The following is a 16371-nucleotide window of genomic DNA, read 5'->3' as shown; positions in this document are numbered from 1 at the left end:
ATATATGGAAATATTACAGAATATTGTGTTTTTTTCCCACACAAAAACGTAATTTTAAGCTAAATCCTGCATCATATTTAATGCAGTGCCTGCGTCTCTCATCGTCAGTTTGCTCAGATAGGTCTGTGACGAGTGTTATTGGATGACTAAATTAAATTGAATTCCACTTTCAATAAAGCAGGCGTTTTAAATAAATCTTATCCCCTAACCCGCGATAGTTTGCAGTTTTTAAACACTCTGATAGCATATGTGCGACTGAAGCAAAAAGTATAAAGGTTTATATACAGTTCTTTTATTGTAAACTTTACTCTTTTAAAAAACATTCTTTTCCATCAGCTTCCGGTTCGCCGATAAAAAGTCTTCCTCGTGCTGTGTTCACACCGGTAAAGTCAACGTGAACACGGCATCAAGGAGTTCATTAACACTGTTATGGAGTTTGTCACGTGGCCATCAGGGGGCGCTGGTCATCTTCTCCTGGCAGCCGTCCCACAGGCTCAGCAGCCTGTTGTCCTTGTTGGAGCAGAAGTCGGTGAAGTCCCGGAGCAGACGGTCGGCCAACCTCTCGTCGCCCAGCACGCCCGTCCTCCACGCTTTGGTGAGCATGGTGTTGTACGCCCAGTAGTAGCCCACGCGCTCCTCGCTGCCGAACGGCCCGTGGCTGTTGGAGTTGGTGGAGTTCCGGCGCCGGCGCTGCTGCCCGCTCGAGTACTTCCTCCTGGAGTACGGCAGCTGCAGGAACACGGTGCCTGACGGAGAAACAGCAACAGAGTAGAAACGATTAATCGATTACTTAATTAATCATCAACTATTTTGAAAATTACGGAGCCCCTAAAGGGACATGAAAAAAAAAAAAAAAAAAAAGGTTTCAGGTGCTCACCTGATACGATCAGGTGCTCACCTGATACTTTCAGGTGCTCACCTGATACGATCAGGTGCTCACCTGATACTTTCAGGTGCTCACCTGATACGATCAGGTGCTCACCTGATACTTTCAGGTGCTCACCTGATAGTGTTAGAGGCTAAGCTAAGCTAACCAACTATGTGTGTGCGTGTGACGTCAGTGAGTGAAACACTGTCATTTTCACACAGAAACACAAACCGAAATGACTGCAGTGGATGATCTCACGGACATCATGCCCGCATGCAATTACTTTCTTATGAGCACGAGAAAGTATTGTTAACAACGCCAATCCGGCAGTTCCCTGAACCGCAGTAAAGGGACCGCTGACTCCTTAGCTTGGGTTAGCTCGTTCGGCAACAACACAACAACTGCGGGACTCCATCTGCGTTGAACACAGCACTTTATTTCATTACAGCAGGGTGATGCACAGCCTCTCTGGGTACAATGAGTCTCTCTCGTAAAGGGGAGAACATGACAAAGCCACATTATGAAGCGTGACAGTCTCTCGCTGCGGCTCTCCAACATAAACAACCACACGGCGAACACACACTTCCTGTTTCACTCACTGACGTCACACGCACGCACACACATAGTTAGCTTAGATTAGCCTCTAACAGTATCAGGTGAGCACCTGATCGTATCAGGTGAGCACCTGAAAGTATCAGGTGAGCACCTGAAAGTATCAGGTGAGCACCTGAAAGTATCAGGTGATCACCTGAAAGTATCAGGTGAGCACCTGAAAGTATCAGGTGAGCACCTGAAAGTATCAGGTGAGCACCTGATCGTATCAGGTGAGCACCTGAAAGTATCAGGTGAGCACCTGATCGTATCAGGTGAGCACCTGAAAGTATCAGGTGAGCACCTGAAAGTATCAGGTGAGCACCTGAAAGTATCAGGTGAGCACCTGATCGTATCAGGTGAGCACCTGAAAGTATCAGGTGAGCACCTGAAAGTATCAGGTGAGCACCTGATCGTATCAGGTGAGCACCTGAAAGTATCAGGTGAGCACCTGAAAGTATCAGGTGAGCACCTGAAAGTATCAGGTGAGCACCTGATCGTATCAGGTGAGCACCTGATCGTATCAGGTGATCACCTGAAAGTATCAGGTGAGCACATGATACGATCAGGTGAGCACCTGAAAGTATCAGGTGAGCACCTGATCGTATCAGGTGAGCACCTGAAAGTATCAGGTGAGCACCTGATCGTATCAGGTGAGCACTTGAAAGTATCAGGTGAGCACCTGATCGTATCAGGTGAGCACCTGATCGTATCAGGTGAGCACCTGAAAGTATCAGGTGCTCACCTGAAAGTATCAGGTGAGCACCTGAAAGTATCAGGGGAGCACCTGAAAGTATCAGGGGAGCACCTGATTGGATCAGGTGAGCACCTGATCGTATCAGGTGAGCACCTGAAACGTTTTTTTTTTTTTCTTTTTCTTGTCCCTTTAGGGGCTCCGTAGATAATCGATTCATCGTTTTGAAGGTTTTTTTTAACATTTATGGACCAAACGATTCATCGAGAAAATCATCGTCAGATTAATCGATTACGAGAATAACGTAAACAAACCTGTGACGTGGATGTACTGAGGCTTGTTCTCAGAGGGGAAGTTAAAAGCAGAGGCTGAAAACTTGTCGTGCACGAAGCCAAATCTGCAAGAAACAACATTTTCAAACACATTTAGATTAAGTAGAAAAAGTTTACCACATTAACAATGTATAAAGTGTATTTATGATTCATTTAATGTTATATTCGTTGAAAAAAAGTGCTTTTCCTTAAAATAAGGACATTTCTCTTTTTTTTTTTTTCAAAATTAATTTTTTCTCAAAAAAAATTTTTTTTTCATAAAATAATTTTTTTTTTCTCAAAATAATTTTTTTTTTCTCGAAATAAAATGTTTTTTCTCAAAATGATTTTTTTTTTCTCAAAATTACATTTTTACCTAACCCACTGCATTTAAATATCTTTTTTTCAAAATGTATTTTTTCTTAAAAATTTAATGTTTTTTTTCTCAAAATCAATTTTTTTTTCTCAAAATCAATTTTTTTTTCTCAAAATCGATTTTTTTTCTCAAAATCTAATTTTTTTTCTCAAAAATATCTTTTTCTCAAAATCATTTTTTTTGAAAAAAAAATTTTTTTTGAATATCTGCCAAAAATGTATTTTTTTTCCTCAAAATGTTTTTTTTGTTTTTGTTTTTTTTTTCTCCTCAAAATTAAAATTGTGCTTTTCCTTCATAAATAAGGACATTTCTAAGTGAGCCCAAACTTTTGAACGGTAGTGTACATTAACAGCTTCATAAGTTCATATCGGCAGATATTCAAATCTGTGACGTCGGTATCGGAATCGGACACGAAAAAAAGTGTCAAAATGTTAAAATACAAATATAGCAGTTAATGACCTGGGCTACAGACCTGTAGAGTATGGTCTCCTGAAAGAGCTGCATCCTGTCCCAGTACGTCTCCGGTTCAAAACCTGTGCGTCACGTGAAAACACACACAAACACACACACACACACACACACACACACACACGTGGACGTGAAAAGAAGCGCACACATCACACAGTCTTCAGGACCAGAGGAGGACTCACCTTCAAACAGGTTGTCGTTGCCGTTCTTCAGCAGACACTGGACGTTGAGGGGGATGAAGAGATGAGCTCTCAGCGGGTCGCCGTACAGATACGACGTCAGCGCGAACGGAACCTCCAGCACCGGCACCAACAGGAAGCCACACGACGCCGCCTTCCTGTGCCAACCTTGAACCTGACACACAGCAGCTCAGTGAGGAAGCTTCATAACAAGACTTTATACTACTATGTACATAAAGTGTACATAGTAGGGGGTTCTGAAATTGTAATATTTTTATTTGGACTTCCACGTGACTAAAGCTGCAACTAACAATTATTTTCTCGATTAATCGTTTGGTCCATAAAATATAAGAAAATACTGAAAAAAAAGTAAATCTTGTTTTAATCAAGAAAAAAGCTTTAAACCAATTAATCGATTATCAAAATAGTCTATGATTAATTTAGTTATCGATTAATCGATTAATCGTTTGGTCCATAAAATCAGAAAACCGTTGATTGGCGTTTGTCAAACCTGAAATATTCACATTTTAAAAAGCTAAAACAATCGGAAATATTGTTTCAATCATGAAAAAAACTTAAAACCACTTATCGATTATCAAAATAGTTGACGATTCATTTAGTTATCGATTAATTGATTAATCGTTTGGTCCATAAAATTTAAAAAAAACGATCGGCTTTTGTCAAACCTGAAATATTCACATTTTAAGAAGCGAAAACAATCGGAAATCTTGTTTTAATCATGAAAAAAGCGTGGATCCGATTATTATCAAAATAGTTGACGATTAATTGAGTAATCGATTAATCGATGGATTGTTTCAGCTCTACATGTGACTGAACGTCACCTCCGAGGTCGGGGGAAATAAAAACATGGACGCAATCCTATCTTGGGCCCTACGTGGTATTTTGCCCACGTTATCTAGGCATGTACGATATTATCTGATACTGTATGCCGATATATCGGTACATATATGTACGTTTTATCCCTGTGCCAAACTGCAGAGCTAACTAAATATTTGTATAATTATTAGCGTTCTAAAACTCCAGTACGGCCGTACGGTGCGCGTAAAAAGGGAAAAGAGAAGATCCCGTTACGCTGTGACATTGACTTCACGGCCATCGTTACCATCTCAAACAGCACGGCGGCCGTCACAGCCATCCAGTGCAGCTTGATCTCAAAGGCAGAGTTCAGGGAGAAGTTTCCGTGGTAATAACAGCTGCACCACTCGGTGCGGTCGCTGCGGTTGTTGACGTCCACGTCCAGAGTAACCGTCTTCTGCTCGGGGACTGTAGCAGCTGCACGAGGGAGGAGGACAGAGGAAACACCGGGCACAACACAGGGAAGCAAGAGAAGGAGACATGGAGGGCATGAAGAGCAAAGGTGGAATTATCAAAGATATTTAACTGATCCTTTATGAAGGAAAAATGTGTCCGAAACCTTCTTATGTTTAGGACCGCACGCACGGAAACCCGCTCATTTCTCGTCGCCGTCTTCTTCTTGTGTTTGGAGATAGTTTGGCCTGTTTGTTTTAATTCTAAATTTTGTTTTGTTTTGTCTTTATTTGAAAAAGGTTTGTAACCAGCGGACATCATTTCTGGACCTGCCACAGTACTGACAAACAAAGGGTTATTGATATCAAAGGCGCCATATGTAAGAATGTGGCCAAAAACAGTAACTACATTCAAATTCAAAATACTGAGGTCTTTTAGGTTTCGTTTTCTGACGTAACTGGCAACCCGTGGTTGCTCGGCAGCTGAGACTCTACCGACTGCAGTGATTGGTAGATGGCGGTAGGTGGCGCCACTTGACGCCAAAACATGATTTCAAAAACATAAATATTTTTTTAATGCAAATATTTAGTCTGTACTGTTGTTGTTGGTGAGTTCAGTTTGTTATATGAACATTATTCCTGAGTCTCTGTGACATATTAGGAGGATTTTATGATTTATTACATAATGCACCTTTAATATTATTATTTTATTAATAATAATAATAATAATAATAATAATATATTTCAATTTCATAGGCAAATTAAAGCATAGTTTATGGGAATTATGTCTTCTCCTATAATCAGCCACTACCTTTATTTTCAAACATAAATAATGTGTGAAGGGGAGAAACCAGTCTGAACGAGGTCAAAGATATAATATACGTACATACGTACATATACGTATATATGTGTATATATATATACATACATATATATATACACATACATACGCATATGTTTATATATATACATACATAAACATATATATATATACACATACATACATAAATACATCTATATACATAAATACATCTATATATACACATATATGTGTATATATATATACACACACATATATAAATATATATATATATATATAAATAACTAATGAGCTGTAAAGGTAGAGAAGAAGAAAGCGTTGTTAGAGAAGCTGCTGATGTGACCAGCGAAGCTTGTTGAATGTTTGAAGCAGTCGTACGAGGACAGAAGCAGAGACACGGTCACAGCCCTGTGACACAGAGTGTGTCAAGTGAGGACATGGCCGCCACGCCACCACTGCACTACTGACACACAGCCACTGACACCACAGCACAAACACCAGCCGCTGCTGCTGCTGCTGGATGGATCTGATCCACAGTCGCCGTGCGTTCCCTTTTTCCACACCGGAAGTCGGAATTTAGGAGTGACCTTTCAGGTGTAATATGTGTATGAATGATTTAATGCGAAACAAGTAAAGCATTTAATCGTATATAAATAGCTGTGTTTTTTGTTTTTTTTACTATTGACGCAAATTATGACTCTTCAAATGGGAAATCCCACCTGAGGGGAGCTGCTACAGTTTTACAGCGATTCCGACTTCCGACGACAACTGGAACGCACCGTAATCACTCGGCATGCACTCGATTGGTCGGTGGGGGTGTAGAAATTTGATGACATCATTGTTCGTGCGTGTCATGTGACAAAGCCACATCACAGCTCCACTGCCGTTGAAAAGTTTGGGCTCACTTAGAAGTGATCTTATTTATTTATTTTTTTTCAATGAATAGAACATTATAATGAATCATAAATACACTCTATACATTGTTAATGTGGTAAACGACTATTCTAGCTGCAAACGTCTTTAATGGAATATGTACATAGGTGTATAGAGGCACATTTCCACTGTTCTAATGGTACATTGTGTTTGCTAATAGTGTTAGAAGACTATTGGATGATTAGAAAACCCTTGTGCAATGATGTTAGCACAGCTGAAAAATCATTATTTCTAATCCTGTCAATGTCTTGACTATATTTTCTATTCATTTTGCAACTCTTTTGATGAATAAAAGTGTGACTTTCGATGGAAAACACAAGAAAAAATTGTATAGGTGACCCCAAACTTTTGAACAGTAGTGTGATGTCTGATCGACAGTCCAGTGTCCATCACAGCTGAGTCCAGTATCATCAACAGCTATGACGTGTTACATGGTGATGATCTAAGACGACGCCATTGGTCGAGTGTTAGCGTCACATTGTTTTCAGCTTGTTTGGAAACTGTAACCGCTTTATTTCTTACTCACTGAACTGCGTTCAGCTTTTAATGGGCTCAATCTGACATGTGTAGGGCTGCAAATAACAATAATTTTTTCACAAGCTATTCATCTGTCGATTATTATTATTTTCTCGAGGACTCGGTTGGTCCGTAAAATGTTGAAAAATGTTGATCGGTGTTTAGCAAACCTGTTTAAAAATGTCTTGTTTTGTCCACAAACTGAAATTATTCATCCAGTTTTGATGATTTCTTTGTTTGCATGGAGGAAAGGAACATGACTACTCATTTTACATTGTTTTATAACTGTACCTGTAATTTAGTATGTTGACCACTTAAAGGTGCCATATGTAAGAATGTGGCCAAAAACAGTTACTACACTCAAATTCAAAATACCGATGTCTTTTAGGTTTCGACAGTTCTGACCTAACCGGCAACCCGTGGTTGCTCGGCAGCTGAGACTCTACTGACTGCAATGATTGGTAGATGGCGGTAGGTGGCGCCACATGCCAAAACATGATTTCAAAACATAAACATGATTTACAGTCTGCAAAATATTTTTTTAATGCAAATATTTTGCCTGTACTGTTGTTGTTGGTGAGTTCAGTTTGTTATATGAACATTATTCCTGAGTCTCTGTGACATATTAGGAGGATTTTATCATTTATTACATAATGCACCTTTAAACTTTCCTTCCACATGACTACACTATTGCAGTTGCCATACGTAGTGACCTAAAATGGCCACGCCCCCCTCACCACGGCAGGGATTTTTGACAGTTTTCCGGGACAAACTGAAAACAATGTGCCTGAGGTAGATGGAGATGAAGCTGCATAAAAGCCTGAGAGTTCACCTGATGTGACGGTGGGTCTTGGCTGTGTATTCATGGACAGCCAAGACCCTGAAAACAAATGCTCACATGTCGAGTAAATACTGGACCCAGACTCTGATGAGAACCGGTGTGTGATCTGTGTCAGACTGGATGGAGTGGTGGTGTGGGGAGGATTGGGCTGGGTGTACCTAGCAGTGCGGCGGCCTGGCTGCGTCCTCCAAAGCTGCGGCTGAAGGAACTGTGCCTACTTGCGTAGGAGGCGGGCCGGCTGGGCAGCCGCGGCAGGAGGAAGGCCGGGAGGTCGCAGGGCTGCGGCTCCTCCGACACGAAAGCCACTTCGAACCACTTCCGCTGGAATAGTGCAAAGTCCTCCAGCGCGGCGGGCGACCAACTTCCTGGCGCCGTGGAGGGGATCTGAGACGTGGGACCTGCAGTGGACACAAGACAAGAGTCTACCAATTTGCACATGTGCACGATAAGTGTGTCATTTTTCACCAATTCACCGTCTTTTTCTCCTCCTATCCTGTAGAAGTAGAAACCGTAGACAAAGGTGCGCATTGCGTCTCCAGAGGCGTGAGCCACCAAACCTTCCTCCAACAATTTCTGCACAAAAGAAACACAGAAAACAAGGTTAGATCTTAGAACTCCATAAAGTGTTTTTTTAGCCAAAAACGTCTTTATTATGGTAAATAAACCCAGTTTCATTTCTGCGTCTCTCGTTGGATTAAAAACAACAAATCTAAAAGTCTTGGATTCTCAAACGTCTGCTCATTACAAAGGAAACGCCAAAGGATAAAAGCTAATAGGTTAGCACACTGTACGCTAACGGCAAACCCAAACATTTACGACTTCGTTGCTCTCGCAGGCAGCTCCTACCTGCATAATATCCACAGCCATCCCCTGCGTAGCCACGCCCTCCATGTTGTTGACCAGCCAGTGAACGGCCTCAGCACTGATGAAGCAGTTGAGCGGCAGACCTTTCTGCTCTGGGAGCAGCTGCACCCCTGTCCTGTAACACCAGAGAGCAAAGGCACACTTAAAAACCACCTTCAGAGGTCCCGTTTGAGCGACTTCACAATGATCCGTGATTTGTTCGAGGAGGAGATTCAAAACATCACAGTTTTCCCCCGGTTTCGGAGTGTGAGATATAGCAAAACGGGCATGTCCAGATCTGGCCAAGACCAAGGGGTTTATCCAGGGTGAGTGACAGCTATAGTTGGCAGTGATCAGAGAAGACGATGCAAGTGAGCGAGTAACTCCTGCAAAGAGAAGCGGCCCCAGCACTGAGCTTTGAGGTATCCTAGTGGAGAGTAAGACTCCGTCCCAACACCTCCCCCTTTAAATGTACCCTTGGTTTTGAGTGCCCTCAACCGTAAATTCCCCTCGTTGAGGGAAGTGGTATTGGGACACCACTACATGCAAATTAGCGTAGTGAACGTAACGAACGTGCTAACCTACGTCACATGTTGACAATTCTGCCGGTGGAGCGTGCTACTATTTTCATTCAGGAAAAATGCGTGGCAGGCGTGCTCTCTCGGGGCGCTCGGCGGGTAGCCGCTCGCTAGCTAGTTAGCTAGCTGCTTTCATAAATGGTCACTTATTTTCTGACATTAGTGCCCAAAGCTCAACGGTCCTTTGGATGTGTATCAAACCAACATTTCCCAACACAATTCGACATCGTAACGTGCTTATTTAACGTGCGGAAATATATTACAACGAAAATGTTCCTCGGCAGATGTGGTCGCCATATTTGTTGAAAAATATCAGCCGGCTCGCTGAATTCTTCAAAGCATCACGGGTAATTTCATCTTCCACATCTTTTTAAGCATCAGAGCTCACTACATTTTGAGGGTCGATTATAAGGGGAAAATCACATTTCCCCTTGATCCCAGCAAAACGTGAACACGCAAAATGTAGGGTTAGGGGAGGTATTTGGACGGGGCCTTAGTGAAGGGTTATAGATTCTAGTCCCCGTGACCTTTCCGTTACACAGCTGCCAGTTCATGTAAAGAAGACGCACAACAAAAACAGACACGCAAGAGCAAATCTCACGTGGGATGTTTGATAGCTTCAAGGATCTCCATGGGTGTTGAGGAGGACAGAGAGAGGGTTCCTGCTGCATACTGGCCACTGTGAAGAGGAAGAAGAAGCCAGATCAGTGCCAAACCACCAGCTGATATAGATATTATGAATCTATTGAGAAACATGTATAATATACACAGTATATAGCCTAAGTATTTATTGTACACACTCCATGTTGAGGCTAAGCTAACGCTTTAAGCCCCTGAGATGCCTGGATATGACTTTATCTTTACTGTCTTAAGTCAGCTTTGTATGGTAGATAATGTTTACCTGGCATCTGTGCCGCTGCTGGCTGCAGTCTCTCCTGTAGGTGGCGCCGCTGCTCCGCCTGTCGCTCCAGGCTGGACTCCCTTATCTGCAGCCTCGCTGGCTTCAGCAGGAAACTGCACAGAAACAGTGGATTCAACTACTTCACTAAATTATTTTTTTTATGTTTTAAGAGTTTCCCTCTCCTACAGGATAATTTTTAATCATAAGCCCTTCTGCAAAGATTTTAATATATTTTTTGCAGATTTGTACATCTGACTGTAAAAATGTAAATAAAAGTCAAAATGCAAAAGCATTTGAGCTGAATCATGTTTAGTACAGCAATGTTGGAGAACTACAGCATAGCTTTAGTTTCTTAGGTCTATTAGGTCACACGTTTGTATCTCTTTTTCAGCTGTTGTTGTTTTTAGAGTGCTTTATAAATAAAGTTGGAGTGGATTGTTTACAGCTTCATAGTTCATAAATGGTCTAAAATTACTAATATAATAACAAAGGCCGCTACACGTCCACAGTCAACTGAATCTTCTTTTTTGGAAAACAATGTGGCGTCCGTGTCTTACACATAACACAAAGGTTTCCAGGATCTCTTCTTTGTTTTGTGACTGCGATGCCACCAGAGGGGAAGTGAGAAAATCACACACAGAAAAAAAACACACAGTCATGACTTCATGCAAACTAATCTAACCTAATCTAATCTAAGGGACGACTAAGAGTCTACTTGTGCATGTTAGTAACCCCAGGATCACACTTCACGCGTGAGGATGAATCACTCACCCCAGTAAATGTTACATGTGAGACTTTTTAAAAGTTTAATTTAATACGGCTGTCAATCCACACTCTAGACAAACATGGACGCCTTTGTCATACAGCCATTTTAGTCTATAAGGTTTGTAACAATGATTTCTTTGTTATGTGGAGCAAAGAAACAAAGAAAATATTCCCATTTAAGAAGCTAAAACAATTAATTCTACGATTAATTTAGTAATCGATTAATCGTTCATAATAATAATGATTATACTTGTAGATAGTTGTTACATGAATCATTGTACAAAATTTGAAGGCAATATCTCCATCAGTCTGGAAGATAAAGCCCAAAATGTGTTTTTAGCATAATAAATTAATTAATTTGCTAATTAATAATAAAGCTACAAAGATAGGGATTATTCTCAGGTGGTATGTGATGCCCATGCAACATTTGAAGCCAATACCTGCAATACTTTGGAAGATACAGGCGAAAATATGCTTTTTATATCATTAATTAATTAATTAACTAATTAATTAATAATAATGGTAGACGGCTCAAAAAAAATAGGGATCATCTACAGGGGGTATGTGACCCATAAAAATAATAAGAAAATTTAATCTCAAACGCCTTTCCAGTTTCCAGTTTCCAGTTAACAGCTAAAATCTGGGGACGCATAAGACCGATTACATAATATCCGCGCGTTTCTCGCGGATATAATTAAGTGATTTTAAATGTATCACTTAATTTGATCTATTATGGTCTGGGTGGTTAAAAATCATATAATAAAGCTGTGGGGGTTTTACACACTGACTTTGCATGGAAGATATTAGCAGTTAAATGTGATCCTGGTGTTACACCGAGAGCGTTAGCGACACTACAGGACGAGCACAACAGGAATGAGAGGGAGCAGTTGCATGCTCATGCACTCATGCAGAGTCAGATGACACACACACACACACACACACACACCGAGCTTCAGCAATGCCCTCAAAGCAACCTCCAAACTGACCTGAGAGTGATAGATGTAGGTGGAGCGTGGACTACGTATAAAATCCAAAATAAAGGCAGTGTCCTGTCAGTATAGATGACAGAAGAACATACCCCAGGATCAAACACCCGAAGCCCAGGAGCAGAGCAGAGGCATGAGGAACAGCGCAGATGACAGAAGAAGGGAAAAATAAACAAACAAAAAACAGTAAAAGCCTCACAGTGAAGAATCGGCAAACATAAATCACTGAATCAAAGAAGCTGCTGCTGCTAGATTCAGTCAACTCAAGATGTGCCAGCGAAAGCTGAACGAGGACGAAACTGAAGAAGAACCTCGTCTCGATCCACACGTAGTGTAACGAGGAGGCCGGCGCTCACCTTTCGGGGACTGTCTACATTTGTTGGAGCTGTGGCGACAGCAGCAGGGTCACTGACGGCTGCTGAGGACTTCATCTGCTGCTGCTGCTGCTCCTCCAGTGTCCTGAGAGGAAGCAGAAAGAAACACGGTGAAGACTGAGGTTCACGGCTCTGCTGCTGCTGCTGCTGCTGCTGCTGCTGCTGCTGCTGATGTTCCTGCAGTCTCTGAGAAGCTCACTTCTGATTCTGCTCCATCTCCAGCAGCGCCGACAGAGCCGACGTGCCCTTCTTGCCTTGCGGGGGAGGAACGGGTTCAGAGAGATACGAAGGGAGAGGATTTGCGACCTGCAGTCCTTTCATTGGCGTGCCCTTCGGCTGAGGGGGAAACATGGACGGAGATGTTAGACGAAGGTGATTCTCACAGTATAACAAGAAATAAAAGACATCACAAAGTGGAGAGAATTTGGCTGGATGAACTTGATTGGCTATTTTATCACACCGCATATTAAACGTAAGCAAACTCAGTCAGAGGAGGAGTGCTGGAGGCTGTGCGGAAACATGAAGGTCACCGAAAATTCTGATATTTTGGGGGGAAATATGTCTTACTTTAAGAAAAATGTTGGGATATGAAGGCACGAACAATGTAAAGGTACTTTACTTCTGGTTTTTTGAGGATGTTATCTCAAGAGTAGATGTGTATCTGTTAGGGCTGTCAAAATTAACACGTTAACCCAGGATGATTAATTTGTGGAATTAACGCGTAAAAAATTTTTTTAACGCATTAACACACTTTCTCACTTTCATCGCGCTACGAGTAGACGTGCAGTTTATGGACAGGCAAGACAGGCAACTGCTTGGGGCCCCGAGCTGATAGGGGGGCTCCCGACACTCTGAGCCCAAATGCGTCAGTGCTTCAAAGTGCTGATGAGGAATTTCCTGCTGTGAGTTTAGTAAGAAAACTATTTAACTTCTATACTTTATATTTACAGTGCAATGTGTAGTTTTTTTAAAAGTTTTTTACAGTATTTTATTTTTTCTATTTATTTATATTGTCTTATAATGTGGGTTCTTTACAATTTGTATAGGTTTTTACAAGTTATTTACAGTATTTTATTGTTCTTTACATTTATATTTTCACCTACTTTATTTATCTCTCCGTTCCTAGAACAATATAAAGAGAAAATGTGAATTTTTCTGGCATATTTAGGAATGGTAATTAATCGTAATTAATCGTGATTAATCCACAGCTACTCTGTGATTAATCTGATTAAAAAATTTAATCTTTTGACAGCCCTAGTATCTGTGTAAAATATTGCTGATGGCCTGTAAGAAAACAATCACCAAGAACTGTAATCAACCAGACACTCCGAACCTCAAACAATGGAGGGACGTAGTGAAACAAGATCTATGCAATGGAAAAAATGGCTTTTTGTCTAAGATCCAGAGGAGAGATTTTATCAAGTAAATGGAAGAAATAGACTTCTTTCATGGAAGAAATAGATGACACTACACAATCAGCATAAGCTTTGAGTAATCAAAGAGAAGCCTTATAAATCTATAATAGTGTGCCCCCTTTCTATCGTTCATGTCATTGTACTTGTATTGTTTGTATCGTCTTTAAAATGTTGAAAATACTTGAATAAGTAAAGGTAAGTAAACGCACAGGAAACTGTGCTAAAATTCAGCAACAACTGCTTGTATAGAACATGAACGTAAACACTGATGTGAGGTCAGCTCACTCTGATGATCCTGTCGGAGCGATGGCGTCGCCGGATGCGGTTGAGACCTTCCAGGAAGCGGACAAAACCATCCAGCAGCAGCCACTCCCCGCTGCTGCCGACGCCGGCGCCTGCTCCCTCCCCGTAGACGTCCCAGTGGCCCTCGCCGTCCGCCACGCGTCGCGCTCCTCCGGCCGGCAGCAGGAGGAAACGAGTCCTCCAGAACTTGAGAGAGTCGATCAAACTGCAGAACAGATCGGACAGACAATGTGCCAAGTCGTTCCAACAAATCATGATATGTCCTTTAAATAAAGAAGCATCAGTCCTATACCTGAAGTCCTCGGAGCCGGCAGAGCAGATGTACTGGTCCAGGTAGTTCCACTTGTATTCCTCCAGTCTCTCGTGGCCAAACTCCACCCAGCAGGACACAAACTGAGCATCACAGTGTGGAGGACAGAGGCTGTAACTGTACTGGATCTGAGCCGACTCGTACGGGTACCTGTAACACACACACACACCACACACACACACACACACACACACACACACACACACACACACACACACACACACACACACACACACACACACACACACACACACACACACACACACACACACACACACACACACACACACACACACACACACACACACACACACACACACCTTGTATATATTGTATAAGAATGATTCATTGCTGAAACTGTGAAACCAAGATAGGAAAGTGAGCAGAAAGTACCGACATGACACTGTCAATAAGACGGGGTGTACTCACTTTGGCAGATAGCGAGTCACGGTGATTATTTTGTCTTTGAGACAGACTTTATGGAAGGTGCGACCCATACTGAGCCAGTAGACCGTCTCCTCCTCTTCTGCTCGACGTAGAGAGACCAGACCTGAAAACACACACACACACACACACACACACACACACACACACACACACAAAGCAGCTCGTTTGTTAGAAAGAAAAAGGTCTACCTGTGCACGAACACATAGTTGACTTACCTCTGGAGTAAAGAGGGCTGCTGCCAAGGGGCGTGGCTACAGCAGGCTTTGGTTTCCTGATACTGGGCTGGACGATAATCTGGTAACCCTGCATCAACCTCTGACAGATAAACTCCTCAAACACCTGAGAAGCGCTCATCACCGGACCTTCGTCCTCTCGCCTGATGGAGACACGCAAATGTGAAAATGCAGCGCGTTTGTATTAAAGGGATAAAGTACGGGAAGTGCGTGGAGGCAAGCTGAGACAAGGAAACAGCCCCGTTCGGAACGCTCGCTATCGAGTGCCTGTCTCTTTAAATGCAAATGAGACACAGGAAACTACGTCAGCGTCACTGAGGCTAACGGAAGCTAACAGCAGTTGGCATTTGGAAAAGCCATCATTTGCAGACTCTAGCCGGGGGGCTGGAAGGACGGAAATTTGAATAGAAAACTTCGCAGACTTCCGCTCTTACGGATACTATCGCCCTCGCCTGCACTCTCGCGTTTTTTTAGGTACAAAGCGGAGCTCCGAGAGACGACAATTCCAGAAATATCTCATTGTGACCTAGCAATGAGTGCGGACGTAAAAAGGCGGACCACAAAAACATGACTGAGTCATCTTTTTTCACAACTCATATAAGTATTAAAATGATTAAAAAGTTGATTTTGCATAATATGTCCCCTTTAAAGACTTTACTGTTTCTTGTTAAAGCTAGACAGAAGTACCAATTAACGCTGTTTGTTGGTGTGTATCTGCGTCATTACCTCATTTATGAAGCCCTGAAGGTTCGAAACAAACAGTTCAGTCACTGCTGAGAACGCTGTGTTTTATTGTAATCTCGGGGCTCAGCGAGATTTCTAAAAAAAAAACGGTCCGGTTAAGTGAACTAGTCCGGGCACATCCGGTTGCGTACATTGAACCGCAGAAGAAGAAGAACGTCCATTGTGGAGGTGTTTCACGAGCGACAGTGTCTTCTGACTCTGGGTCAAAGTCATAAAAGCGACTGCCGTTGTGACAAAACTATTTTTAAACATTGTTAAAACAATGTTTTGATAATGAGTAGCAGTGCATCCACCGCTCCAGAGGGGGGAGCTGCGCTTCTGAGAGCTGGTGTGCCGATTACGTCACTTCCAGGTATTGGCCAATCACAAGACAGTTGGGAAAGCTCTGCGCTGGCTGGAAACAGCGCAACTGAAGAGAGCTTCAGTGAGGAGAGATTTCTATAGGCTCGTTTACAGCAACTAGGAGGTTTTTGACCATAAAAACAAGTTAATGTATGTAAGTAGACCTCCATAACTCATGTATGTGCGATAGGACCACTCTATGGGAGCTTTAAAGGGACACTGTGTAGTATTTATGGGTTTATATAACCCAAAATCCACTTTTTTA

At 42.1% G+C, this 16371-nt stretch overlaps 1 protein-coding gene across 7 annotated transcripts in view; it reads right to left on the bottom strand.

The window, feature by feature from the left end:
* Positions 1-16371, bottom strand: part of depdc5 (DEP domain containing 5, GATOR1 subcomplex subunit) — a 32090-nt gene continuing 15719 nt past the window's right edge. For 4 of the 7 annotated variants that reach the window (XM_083889408.1, XM_083889410.1, XM_083889409.1 and 1 more), the window contains exons 27-42: positions 15003-15163; positions 14770-14890; positions 14323-14490; positions 14013-14235; positions 12512-12648; positions 12295-12397; positions 11939-12001; positions 10188-10300; positions 9888-9965; positions 8712-8844; positions 8024-8438; positions 4611-4780; positions 3491-3662; positions 3313-3373; positions 2468-2550; positions 1-746 (exon numbers count right to left, since the gene is read on the bottom strand). In XM_083889408.1, coding sequence (XP_083745534.1) covers positions 451-746; positions 2468-2550; positions 3313-3373; positions 3491-3662; positions 4611-4780; positions 8024-8438; positions 8712-8844; positions 9888-9965; positions 10188-10300; positions 11939-12001; positions 12295-12397; positions 12512-12648; positions 14013-14235; positions 14323-14490; positions 14770-14890; positions 15003-15163 — 2497 coding nt within the window. In that variant the 3' untranslated portion in view covers positions 1-450. The remainder of the gene's footprint in view (positions 747-2467; positions 2551-3312; positions 3374-3490; positions 3663-4610; positions 4781-8023; positions 8439-8711; positions 8845-9887; positions 9966-10187; positions 10301-11938; positions 12002-12294; positions 12398-12511; positions 12649-14012; positions 14236-14322; positions 14491-14769; positions 14891-15002; positions 15164-16371) is intronic. The other 3 variants (XM_083889413.1, XM_083889414.1, XM_083889412.1) reach the window with 3 other exon arrangements.

This window comes from Microchirus variegatus (genome assembly GCF_963457635.1).
Source record: "Microchirus variegatus genome assembly, chromosome: 5".
Lineage (NCBI taxonomy): Eukaryota > Metazoa > Chordata > Actinopteri > Pleuronectiformes > Soleidae > Microchirus > Microchirus variegatus.
The sequence above is the reverse complement of the archived record's forward strand: the minus strand, read 5'-3'. Positions and strand labels throughout refer to the sequence as shown.